The sequence below is a fragment of the Aythya ferina genome, assembly GCF_964211825.1.
Source record: "Aythya ferina genome assembly, contig: HAP1_SCAFFOLD_156, whole genome shotgun sequence".
NCBI lineage: Eukaryota > Metazoa > Chordata > Aves > Anseriformes > Anatidae > Aythya > Aythya ferina.
The window spans coordinates 42,574-55,611 of NW_028181371.1; the positions used below are offsets into that span (position 1 = coordinate 42,574).

Here is a 13,038-nt window from a genome sequence, read left to right on the forward strand (position 1 = left end):
TTACCACAGAATTATGTGAGAGGAATAATTTCCATTTCTCTTTTAAGCCTCCCTCTGCAAATATCCGTAGACCTTTGGCGGGTCTTTTTCATGCCATATTAGTGATGCTGCCTTAGGGCCTCCATGGGAGCAGGCAACTCTGCTCTGGACAATGCAGGAGTCAGTCCTGACCTACAGCAAGAGATGAAGAACATAGGTGGATTTATATTTTCTATATTATGTTCTAGCTGCCCCACCACACCTGAGGACTGTCTGTAAGGCATAAATCCTGGGCACTTCTGTTGCATTCCAAGTGAAATCCTGTGAATCGTCAGAGGCAAAAGTACTGTCCCTTTAGTTCAGGTTGTACTTTCAGAGGGGACAGCCGATCTGTCTATAGAGGCTGGTCTCTTCTGCTGGCATGTGTATGAGCTGTAGGATAATTATGCTCACATGTTCACCTGAAAAGAAGCAGGACACTGCTGAATCCAGGCTCAGAGTGCACATCTCCAGACACCTCACCCTGTCCCTGTATTTGCCATTCCCCAAGCACACCGAGGGTTCACTTCATATGCATGTGAAACCCCATCCCCAGCCAGAATCACAGAATTGCAGGGGTTGGAAGGGACCTCAAGAGATCATCTGGTCCAACCCCCCTGCCAAAGCAGGTTCCTTAGAGCAGGCTGCCCAGGTAGGCATCCAGACAGGCCTTGAATATCTCCAGAGAAGGAAACTCCACAACCTCCCTGGGCAGCCTGTTGCAGAGCTCTGTCACCCTCACCATGAAGAAGTTCTTTCGCATGTTGGTGCGGAGCTTCCTGTGCTCCATGTTTTGGCTATTTGCTCCATGTTCTGTCCCCACAAACCACTGAAAAAAGGTTGGCCAAATCCCTCTGTCTCCCACACTAAGATATTTGTAAACATTGATGTCGTGGTTTAACCCGGCCAGCAGCTAAACACCACACAGCCGTTCGCTCACCCTCCCCCCTCCCTCTCTGGGATGGGGGAGAGAAATGGAAAGTGAAGCCCGTGAGTTGAGATAAAGACAGTTTAATAAGACAGGAAAATAATAATAATAATAATAATGATAATAATAATACAATGATGATAATAGTACTACTAATAATAATATGTACAAACAAGTGATACACAATGCAATTGCTCACCACCCGCTGACCGATGCCCAGCCTAACCCCGAGCAGTCCGGCCCCCTCCCCCCGGCTAGCCACCCCTATATATTGTTTAGCATGACGTCAGATGGTATGGAATACCCCTTTGGCTAGTTTGGGTCACCTGTCCTGGGTCTGTTCCCTCCCAGCTCTTACTGCACCCCCAGCCTGCCTGTTGGCAGGACAGAGCAAAAGGCTGAGATGTCCTTGGCTTGGTAGAAGCACTGCTCTTCAACAATGAAAACATCGGGGTGTTATCAGCACTCTTCTCATCCTAAGCCAAAACACAGCATTCCACCAGCTACTAGGAAGAAAATTAACTCTGTTCTAACTGAAACCAGGACAATTGATAAGATCCCCTCTCAGTCTTCTCTTCTCAAGGCTGAACAGACCCAGGTCTCAGCCCTTCCTCATAGTGAGGATGCTCCAGGCCCCGTATCATCTTTGTGGCCCTCCGCTGGACTCTTTCCAGGAGATCCCTGTCTTTCTTGCACCAGGGAGACCAGAACTGGACACAGCACTCCAGGTGAGGCCTGACCAAGGCAGAGTAGACAGGGAGGGTCACCTCCCTTGACCTGTCTCCAAGCTTCTTTTAATGCCTGGAAACAAGAACAGCAGCAGCACGGCCAGGTGGAGAAGCCAGGAGGAACACCAGCGTGCTGCTGCCAGGGGAGGCAAGGCCAGGGAGGGACAGACGGACACTCAGCAGACCCTCCTGTGCTGCAGCTCTGCCTGCAGAGGAGGCAGCTCCTGCTCATTGCAAATGCTGTGTGCTCTGCTTTGGCCTGCAGACACCTCTCAAAGACAGGGCACTGGGTATCACAGAGGGTTTGCAGCTCCTAAGGTCAGCTAGGATAAAACCTGAGAGGACCACAATGATGATGTTGGTGCAGTCTGTGGGATGAGGTGTGGGAAGGGACTTCACAAAGTTAATCACTGGCACTTTGATTTGTCAATGCAATGCTCCAGGAGTCTCAGTCTGCTGTACAAACCCAATAATCCATTACTATGAAATCTGCCTCCCCTCCATGGCAGGAATCTCAAAACACAGACTGCAGAAAAAGCCTTACCCTTCAGATAAACCAAGCGTCAATCTTCCTCTTGAAATGCTTCCTCATAATGCCATTCTCTAAAGCACTTCAGAAACAGAGAGACCCATCCTGACAGATACTATCAGCCATCAGATGTGCCAGCTGTAGAAGACCCTCTGGCAACCCCACCTGCATTGCCCTGCTGCCAGAGACTCACAGTGTCAAGAGCCTGCAGATGTGTCCTACCACACGCTGCCCTCTGCTGTTGCGCTCCTCACTGCCTCCAAGCCCTCTCTCCTCTCCTCTCCCTGTGCCACCTGCGGTCAGAGCCCCCAGCCCTGCTGCGCTGTGCAGAGGAGCTGCTCCTGGGCAGAACTGTCTCTGTGATGCACTGCCCGCTTGCTAGGAGCTCCCCTTGGACCCAGGAGCCCGGCCCAGCTCAGCAGCACAGCACCTGCTTTGCTTGCTTGCTCTGTGCCGTTGGGCTCCCTCGAGGTGTCCCCAAGGCCTCAGGGCTGACAGCACCTGAAGGCAGCAGGGTCTTTGCTGGGGTGTGGTGTTTGAGGCAGACCGAATTCATCACCGACTGCCCTTCTCTGAACACAGGAAGGATGACTTTTACAAGGGTGATTTGTGCTTTTAGACTGTGGTTGTCAAACATGTTGTGCTTTAACCTGTCAGGCACCTCAACACCACACAGCTGTTAGCTCACACCCACCCCTAAAAAGACAATGGGTTGAAATAAAGATAATGTAAAAGGACAGAAAATGAAGAGATAGGAATAACAGTAACAATACTAATAATAAATAATAATAAACTTTATTTTTATTATTGTTATATGTATAAAGCAAGTGATGAACCGTGAATTGCTCATCACACACTGACCGATGCCCAACCTTTCCCCAAGCAGGGGTCCCACAGAACCTGGACAGCCTGCATTAGGCTCTCGTGTGCAGGTCCTTTGACCTTACTTTGTTATAGGGCAATAGAGGTTTTCAGAAGGATTTGGAACATTTGCTTCCCTTTCTCAAATACTTCTGCTGTGTTGCCCCATGTGATGGGGCATCAGTATGTTGGAAGTGTTCAGGAGCTTCCCTGTGTTCCAGGGCAGTCTGGATCAGCCCATGGCAAAAGTAGCCCTGGGGCAGTTGATTCCAGGTGGGCAGGACACCCCTCCATGTGAAAGCTAAGTGTGGCCTTCGTACTGCCACCAAAGGGATGGAGAAAAATGCATTAGCAATATTAATTGTGGCATAGCACTTGGCTGCCTTTGACTCCAGTTCGTACTGAATGAAGTTCTAGCATGCCTGGCACAGCATCACTCAGTGGTGGTGGGACTTCATTCAAGCCACAGAAGTGCACCGTTCTCTTCCACTCACCATTAGAATTTTGCACTGTCCATATGGGACTATTAAAGAGTGAGAGAGTATTGCTGATCACTCCGTGGCTCTCCAGCTCATAGATGGGACTCAGGGAGTCTCTGTTAGTGCAATATTGCCTCAGGTGCACTGTTGTGGTAGCGATTGGCACCTGCTGCTCATTGGCCATCAGCACCTCCACTGCAGAAGGGTCCTGTGAAAGAGTGGGCAAGGTAGACAACTGTTTCCTGTCCTCTGTCTCCAAGACAGCTATGCCATAAGCCCACCAATACCCTTGTGGACCTTTGAAGTACCTGCTCCTGAAGTAGTCTACGCCAAGGTTACACAGAGCCTCCAGGCCAGTCCCAATGCGTTGCATTTTCCACTCCCCCATTAGACTCACTTCAGCCTCCAATACAGTTAAGTCTTGTGTTTGATGTGCCAGGCCAATAATCCTCAAAGTCCAATATACCTGATTGTCCTCTCCCTCCCCCAGGGTGAAAGCTGTGCCCCTCGAGTCCTGCTCATAGTATTCTTTACTCTGTTTGGAGGGTTGACCACTAGAAATTGGAGCAGCAAGTGTCTCAGAAGAACCACTTTTTGACAATGTTTTTCCTTGTGCTTCATGTATCCGTGCCTGTAAGGTGGAGGTCAATTTTTGCATCGCATTTTCTCATGGCCTCTCCATGGTCACACAGTCAAAAGCACAGGATAGAAACTGGTATGTACCCACTATGTTACCTTTCTTGAGCAGAGGGATGCTTACATCTGATAGCTGAGCTATTGGTTCGTGCAGGTGGGGAGGAAGCCATATTCTCTTGGAGCTGTTGGACCTCTTGGGAAAGTTTCTTTCTGGATGAGACACAGGCCCATAGGGAAGAAGAGAGACTTTCTTTGTAATGCCATAGTTGGCTAGCCAATTCATCCACCATGGGTTCCTCTTGGTCTTTCCTGGTCATCACTGCCAATGGGTTGGCATATGATGATGGTGTGTTCTGTACAAACTCCTGCCACATGGGTCATGTGCACTTGACTTCATCTGGATCTTTGGATAGCTGTTTGTTATCTAGGTTTCTACAGATCGCCTTCAGCATGTCTAATTTCCTCAGGAATGGATACCCCTCTGCATGGTGGTCCACTTTCCTGGTTGACGTACAAGATCTTTCAAGGGAGACCTTTGCTTCAGGCATGATGGGAGTAAGTTCCTTGTGCCCTTTTCCAATGGCTTTGTCCATCAGCCCTTCCCTAGAGGGAGATTCTGGCTGCTTGGCTTCCCTGCTCTCCAATTCCAGGCTATTGGCCCTGTTCTCCCCCCACTGGAGCAGCCAGATGACAATGTGCTCACCAAGATGATTGCTGAAATCTTTTCCCATACCTCGTAGCTTACCCTGGGACAGGGACCATTTGGTTTCTGATGCTTATATGATTTCTTCTGCTTTGACCTCCTGCTTCCAAGATGGCCCAACTTTGGAGAAACCTGCCTCATCTTCTTTTTCCTCCTTTCTTGTCTGGGTAGGAGTTTCCTTCCTTTCTAAAGAAAAACTGAGTTTTTCACACCCACTGTTTTCTCTTGCAGGTAGAGGCAACCGATACTGGCTTAGGTTGGTTCTCTGGCCCAGTGATGTGGCCCATTGCAGGGGCTGGAGTGGCTGTAGGGACCATCACAGGAGTTGTTCTGGCTGCGGGGCCTTTTGGATGAGTTGGAGTGGCTGCAAGGCCTATTGCAGGTTTGGGAGTGGTTATAGGGCCTATTATAGGGATGTGTTTAACCATTAAGCCCTGTAGGGCCTGTAGCAGGGTTTGGAGTGGCTTTGGACAGGCTCTGGGCCTGTCAAAGGGGCTGGAGTGTGCCCGCAGGAAAAGTCATAGTGGTTTGAGAGGCGTGGACTGTAGCTTCATAAGCATACCTTAACCACCAGCATATTGCAGTGATTTGTGTCTCTTTGAAATTGCTGGGATGATGACACAAATTTCTAAGCATTTCACAAGTTTTTTTAGGATTCTGCACTTGCTCAGAGGTGAAATTCCAAAGCACTGGACATGCCCACTACACTAGACGTCTGCCCAGATCCTCGAACTCTCCCTGCCACTCCTAACTTTCCTGCCTCTGGACAGATCTCTGGATGGCATGTTTAAGTAATTGTTTAAACTTAAACAAAAACTGAATGGTATTCAGGAGACCTAAAAATAGGAACATGCTGGTTTGACCATCCCAAGGATATTCAAAGCTTTGAAGAGCTATTGTAATTAGCCTGGAAGAGAAGCATGAGGTGAAGGAGAAAGGGAGAGTGAAGAAGTGGGGAAAAGCATCCCCCACCACCCTGCATAGATTTACTCCCTGAGGAGAAAAGACAAAGACTGTAATTCTTAATAGTTTCCAAGAGATGAAGAGATGGTTCCTGAGGTATTGAGGGGGCAATAATTTGATCCTATCAGAAGTCAATGTTATCCAATACAGAAAAACAGTAACCTTAAACCAGCCCCCAGAACTGACAAACAGCATGACATGGAAGTTACTAATGTGCTATACAACACAGTTCTGAAAGGAAGCACAACAGACCCCAGATCAGAAAGATCAATATTGTGATCAGCAACTGTTAAACTGATCTAATGCTTATAATAATTTATTTTTAAAATGCTCTGGTCAGATCTGTCATCTCAACCTTTGTGCTCCACGCTAGGCACCAAGAAGACTTGCTGTGGTTTGACCCTGCAGGCAGCTCAGCACTACAAAACTATTCACCCAATGGGTTGGAGGAGAGAACTCAGAGGAAAAAAAAAAAAAAAAAAAAAAAAAAAAGTAAAAGTTCATGGGTTGAGATAAAGGCAATTTAATAGAACGCAAAAGGAATTATTATTATTACTATTATTATTGACACCAATCGACTAAGGTCATGACATTTTTGTGTGTGTATCAAAAGACAGGAAAGGTGGTGGTGATTAATCAGAAAGTGACAGAGCTGAGCATGACATAGATTGTATGGAATAAGTGCTGGACATTATCTTAGTTTTGTCTGAGATAGAGTTAATTTTTCTTCCTAGTAGCTGGTATGGTGCTGTGTTTCATATTTACAGAATCACAGAATAGTTCAGGTAGGAAAAGACCTTACAGATCACATAATTCCAACTCACCTCCCATGGGCAGGGAAACCTTCCACTAGATCAGGTTGATGAAAGCCCCATCCAAACTGGCCTTGAATGCATTAAGGGATGGGGCACAGATCTAATAGATCCGTGTCCTTCTTACACATGGAGCCCCAGAGCTGAATGCAATCCTTGAGGTGTGGCCTCACCACGGCCAAATACAGAAGGACAATCACTTCCCTACGTCTGTTGACCACAGTATCCTTGGTACAAGGCAGGCCTTCTTGGCCAACTTAGCACACTGATGGCTCATATTCAGCCGACTATCCACCAATATCCCCAGGTCCTTTTCCCCTGGGCAGCTGTCCAGCCGCCCTTCCCACAGCATTGCATGGGGTTGTTGTGCCCCAAGTGCAGGACCCAGCACTTGGCCTTGTTGAACTTCACGCAGTTGGCCTCAGCCCATGGGTACAGCAATCAACAAGACAGAAGTCACCTCAGCAGCATCTCCTGAGCCATGGGCTGGCTGCTGCTCTTGCAGCTTCTTGGCTACACACAGCCAAGCTTTGTGCCTCCTGCTCTCCAGTCATGGACTCAAGCAGAAGGGACAGGACAACCCATATGGGGGCCTTCTTTCTGTCTGGGTCCTCCTGGGTATGGAGGAAGAGGGGATCCCATAGTCAGCATGCCAACCAGGTGCCTTCTGCTGGCCTAGCAGGGCCACTGGCAGATGTCAGCTGGAAAGTACAGATCCCAGGGAGAAGGCAAGGCTGACCTGTCAGCTTCAGACAGAAGTGACCTCACAGTCCCTTTCTGTGACACGTTCCTGCTGCTGCCCTATCCACTGCAGAGACAGAAGTGACCTCACAGTCCCTGCCACAGTCACATTCCACCTGCTGGGGCTGGAGATCCTGAGGCAGAGCTGACCTCTCTAGTCCCTTAGAGACAAGGGTTCACTTTTCTGGATTAGAAATTTAGCAGATGGGCTGTTCTGCTTAGGGTGTCAGGTCTGTGGTTAGGTTATGGGCAAGCTTTGTGGAACAGTTTTTTGTTTTACATCTGCCTAGAAGTCTAGGTTTAATGGAACATGTTAATGCTAGTATTGAAGGCAGGGATTAGGGTGAGGACAAGAGTAAAGGCAAGGGCAAAGGACTATGGGCTGAGTTTTGCTTCATGGAATACTTTGAGTTCAAGCATTAGAATAGGGATTCTTGTCAGGGTGTTGGAGTAGCATTTAGGTTTAGGGATTACTCTTTAAAACTCTTCAAATGTGGGTTTTCTTTAAAAGTGGTTACTCTTTAAAATTGGCTAACGGCCTTACATCAATGTTTTAATTCTGTGTTAAAGCAGCATCAATATTAGCTGAAGCCTCTTACCTCTACTAAATTGTTGTAGAGGTTCACTCATCCTTCTCCCTCCCTCTCTAGGGATGTCCGGATCAGCCCCTGGCTTTGTGTTTCATGGATTAATGAGGGCAGATTGAGAGAAATCAGTCAAGTCAGGAAGGTGCTCAGAGCAAGGTGAGAGCAAGGTGGGGATCAAGGTGGGTATCTAAGTCCTGCAGGGAAACAGGTGCAGACGTGACAGCATAGGTGTTGTGGTTTAACCCGGCTGGCAGCTAAATACCACACAGCCGTTTGCTCACCCTCCCCCCTCCCTCTCTGGGACGGGGGAGAGAAATGGAAAGTGAAGCCCGTGAGTTGAGATAAAGACAGTTTAATAAGACAGGAAAATAATAATAACAAAATAATAATAACAATAATAATGATAATAATACAATGGTGATAATAGGAAAATAATAATAATATGTACAAACAAGTGATGCACAATGCAATTGCTCACCACCCGCTGACCGATGCCCAGCCTAACCCCGAGCAGTCCGGCCCCCTTCCCTGGCTAGCCACCCCTATATATTGTTTAGCATGACGTCAGATGGTATGGAATACCCCTTTGGCTAGTTTGGGTCACCTGTCCTGGGTCTGTCCCCTCCCAGCTCTTACTGCACCCCCAGCCTGCCTGTTGGCAGGACAGAGCAAAAGGCTGAGATGTCCTTGGCTTGGTAGAAGCACTGCTCTGCAACAATGAAAACATCGGGGTGTTATCAGCACTCTTCTCATCCTAAGCCAAAACACAGCATTCCACCAGCTACTAGGAAGAAAATTAATTCTGTTCTAACTGAAACCAGGACAATAGGACAGCGTGTGGTGGTTATTGTCAAGTATCTTTTGCAAGATGAAACCCCCGACAGAGCCAACAGCTTTGTCTGCTGGGCTCTGGCCCTTGTCTCCGTCAGTGATGCCTATGAGGAGACACCTCATCCTTACAGCAGTAGGGCCTCAATGCCTTCTCATCCCCCTCCAGGAGCCTGGGAGATGTCCTCCTGTAGCCTTGTACTTGGCACTTACCCACCGTGCACTGACCCAGGAAGAGCCCTAAACCCCACTGGAGGGACAGCATCTCCCTTCCCAGAGGTTGGGGTCAGGGCCCGACTGTTGGACTTCATGGGACACATCAAGGTTTCCTCAGCATCAGGGCCTTTCCTGGGCCTTGGTCTCCCCGTCTTCACTGCCTGCCCTTTTCTGCTCTAACAAGTCCATGGGGAGGCCTTGACAGTAATGTCCCTCAGTGGGACCGTTAGCACTGTGAGAGGCTTTGGAGTTTGCATCAGACTTGGACTACTTGAGAAGCTGCTTCAGCCACCCAGATAAAGCTCCTCTGCCAGGCACAGCATTGCTGGGGGCACTGCGTGCAGCTGGCATGGGGAGAGGAGAGAAGGGGGAGAGAGGTTCAGGGCAGCCTGGAATAGGAAGGCAGGGGAGAGCTGGCAGAGGGAGAAAGCTTCCCAGCCACCTCCCCATGGTAAGTCTCTGGGTGCAGGGCAATGCCACTGCACACCCTGCCAGGCTCTCCTGGAGCTGGCCCAGCCCTCAGCTGATGGGAGCTGTCAGGAGGATGCTTGGTGTTGGAGCTGAAGGGCATGCAGGGCTTTTGTGCTGCAGGGTCAGCATGCAGGGCCCGAGGGCTCCTGTCTCTTGAGGCCGGCTGCAGGCTGTGAAGCCGGGGATGCAGGCAGGGGTGCCCAGGGCTGTGGTGCAGAGCAGGGTCCCTGCTGTGCCCCAGAGGCTGTGTGCCGCGGCAGGGCCTCTGCTACCTGCCAGTCTCCACAATCAGCCTGCCTGGGGAGCTGCCCAGGGGCTGCGGGGAGAAGCTGAGGGTGGAAGGAGCCCCCCTGGTACCGCAGGGCAGGGCAGGGTCCTGCTGCTGCCCAGAGTCTGCTGCCTGGGGCAGGCTGCTCACAGCCCCACACCTCCCTAGGGCACTGCACTGCAGAACTGCCCGGCAAGAGCTACCTGAAGGCAGTGCACTTTTTAGAATCTGCTTCATTTTCCTGCCCATGTGCTGAGGCAGAAGGATGGTAATGGAGTAGGAGCATCTGTAGTAGAGACTAAGGCTCCTCGAGCATTGCTGCTGCTCTGAGGCACCTCACACACCTCCGCACACAGACTGTACCAACGCCACCTTTGCTGTTTCTTGAGGAGTTATTTGACCTTCTCCATTCCTGCAGACAGGGAGATGACCTTGCCCAGTGGACTTCCCAGATCACTTAGGGTTCCCTTTTACCTGTTGCTGTAGACTAGGACTGACTGCTGCAGAGCCCACAGCACAGCCCCCTGCTTCTTTTGGCACCCTCAAAACACCAAGCAGAAGTAAGCCAAGCAGCTGCAGAAAGCTCTTCCTGTGAAAGGAATGGGAAAGGATGTGTTGTGTGTGACTGTTCTATGAGACATACAAAGTATTTTGGTCAGAGAAGTCCTTAAATTTTACAATGTCACTTCTTCTTTTGGACAAACTACCTTGCTCAGGGGCAATAAATGTGTAACAACAGCTCCATCACTGAGTTCCTCTTGCTGGCATTCACAGAAACGCGGGAGCTGCAGCTCCTACACTTTGCGCTCTTCCTGGGCATCTACCTGGCTGCCCTCCTGGGCAACGGACTCATCCTCACTGCTGTAGCCTGCGACCACCGCCTGCACACCCCCATGTATTTCTTCCTCCTCAATCTTGCCCTCAACGACCTGGGCTGCATCTCCACTACTCTGCCCAAAGCCATGGCCAATTTGCTCTGGGACACCAAGGCCATACCCTATTCAGGATGTGTTGCACAGCTCTTTCTTATAACATTTTGAATTTAGCAGAACTTTCTCTTCTCACTGTCATGGCCTACGACCACTACATTGCCATCTGCAAGCCCCTGCACTACGGGAGCCTCCTGGGCAGCAGAGCTTGTGCCCAGATGGCAGCAGCTGCCTGGGGCAGTGGCTTTCTCCAAGCTGTGCTGCACATTGCCAACGTATTTTCCCTGCCCCTCTGCTGTGGCAATTCTCTCAGCCAGTTCTTCTGTGAAATCCCCCAGATCCTCAAGCTCTCTTGCACAGACTTGTACATAAGGGAAGTTCAACTTACTACAGTTACTGCTTTTCTATTTGGGGGTTGTTTTGTTTTCATTGTGCTGTCCTATGTGCAGATCTTCAGGGCTGTGCTGAGGATGCCCTCTGAGCAGGGCCGGCAAAAAGCCTTTTCCACATGCCTCCCTCACCTGGCTGTGGTCTTCCTCTTTCTCAGCACAGTTATCTTTGCCCACCTGAAGCCCCCATCAATTTCCTTCCCTTCCCTGGATGTTGTTCTGGCATTTCTGTACTTGGTTGTGCCTCCAGTAGTGAACCCCTTCATCTACAGCATGAGGAACAAGGAGATCAAGGTTGCCATGTGGAAAGTGATGACTGGGTGTTTTTCTTCAGCAATATATTGCCTGCCTTCTTCTCTAAATCACTCGTAATGCAAATCATGATAGGTGAAGCCAGTGGGTATTATGTTCTTGTGTTTTTATTGGTGTTCTGCTTTTTCTCAATTTTATTTTATCAAATATTTTCCACAAAGAAATATAATTCTTCATTTTGCTTGAGTATTTAAACCAATTAAAGTGACTTTTTGTCTTATATCCTTCCTCTGAGACATTTTCTGTGGCTTCAGGGACAGTGTGCAGCAGTGGAGGGGAAAAGAGTCGTGGCAGTCCAGCCTGGGAGCACCAGCGCTGGGTCCATGCAGAGCTGCTCTCCTGCCACTGACACCCTCTCCTGCTGAGCCCTGTTGGCGGTTTAAGGCCTGGATGCTCCTGTAGCTTGGTGCCAGTGCTGCTGTGAGGCTGTGCTGGGACTGCAGGCAGGGACAGGCAGTTGGCACATGAGTGACACAGCTGGCCTCCAGAACAGAATTTCCCTCCTAAAAGGGCCATGCCTGAAGGCTCACATCATCTTTCAGAGTTGCCGTCACATCAGAACATGCTCAACAAGAGTCCCAAAGGCTCCCTGGGATATAGGATGTGCTGGGAGAAGAGCAGGGCCTGTCCAGGTGCAGGAGAGACACAGGAACAGAAACCCTTTGCAGCTGCTGCTACCTGCAGGCACATTGTATGCACATGGAGAGAGGAACAAGAGCGAGCACAAAGGCCATCAGCTATCCCTAGGGGTGTCATGAAGGCCAGTGGGGCAGAGTGTCTTCAGGTCCTTTCTTCCTGAGAGTAACAACCATGGGGCATCTGCCTGAATAGCACAGAATAGTCCAGGGGGAAGGCACCTTCAGAGACCGTCTAGTCCAAAGTGCAAGACCTGAATGCAGCTCTGCAATGTGTTTCCTTGAACCCTCAAGGTCCCTGTGCCCATTTCTCATGCTGTGGGGCATCTCAGAGGAGGACAGAGCAAGGTAATGCACCCACCACAGGGCTGAGGTGCCTCCCAGCCTCTGGCAGTGGCTGCAGGAGCCAGAGGGACCCTTCAAGCGCTGCAGTGTACTGTGTATGTGTAAGGCAGGGACTGGTGTCTCTGAACAGCCCAGTGTGGATGAGCAGTGCACGAGGCCAGCTCAGATATGGGCACCTCACAGAGCCTTGACATTTCTCTGTGTAGAACTCCAGTAATTACCCCCAGTGTTCCCATGAGATTTTTGTCACCCTCCTTGCACAGGTTCATTGCAAATGCTTCTCTCTGACATGTCATTCTACTCTGCCTTTTGGACTGGTGGTGACAGCAAACTGGTGGCTGTTGGTGACAGCCAACATGGCTTCACACAGGGCAGATTGTACCTGACAAACCTGGTGGCCTTCTACGATGGGTTTACAGCATTGGTGGAGAGGGGAAGAGCACCTCACATCGTGAACTTTGACTTGTGCAAATCATTTGACTCTGTCCCACACAATAGCCTTGTCTCTCAATTGAAGAGACATGGGTGTGATGGATGGATCACCTGGTGGGTGAGGAATTGTCTGGATGGTCACCCTCAAGGAGCTGGAGTCTACAGCTCAATGTCCAAGTGGAGGTCAGTAAAGAGTGGTGTTCCTCAGGAGTCAGTATTGGGGCCAGC

General features: G+C 49.8%; 1 protein-coding gene across 1 annotated transcript; it reads left to right on the plus strand.

Moving 5' to 3' along the window:
- Positions 1-10,774: 10,774 nt before the first annotated feature.
- LOC311428835 (olfactory receptor 14C36-like) lies at positions 10,775-11,458 on the plus strand (the record flags this gene model as incomplete). The annotated part of the gene is made up of 1 exon (XM_084540096.1): positions 10,775-11,458. One exon carries the CDS (start codon positions 10,775-10,777, stop codon positions 11,456-11,458), a length of 684 nt encoding a protein of 227 aa, XP_084396222.1.
- Positions 11,459-13,038: the final 1,580 nt, after the last annotated feature.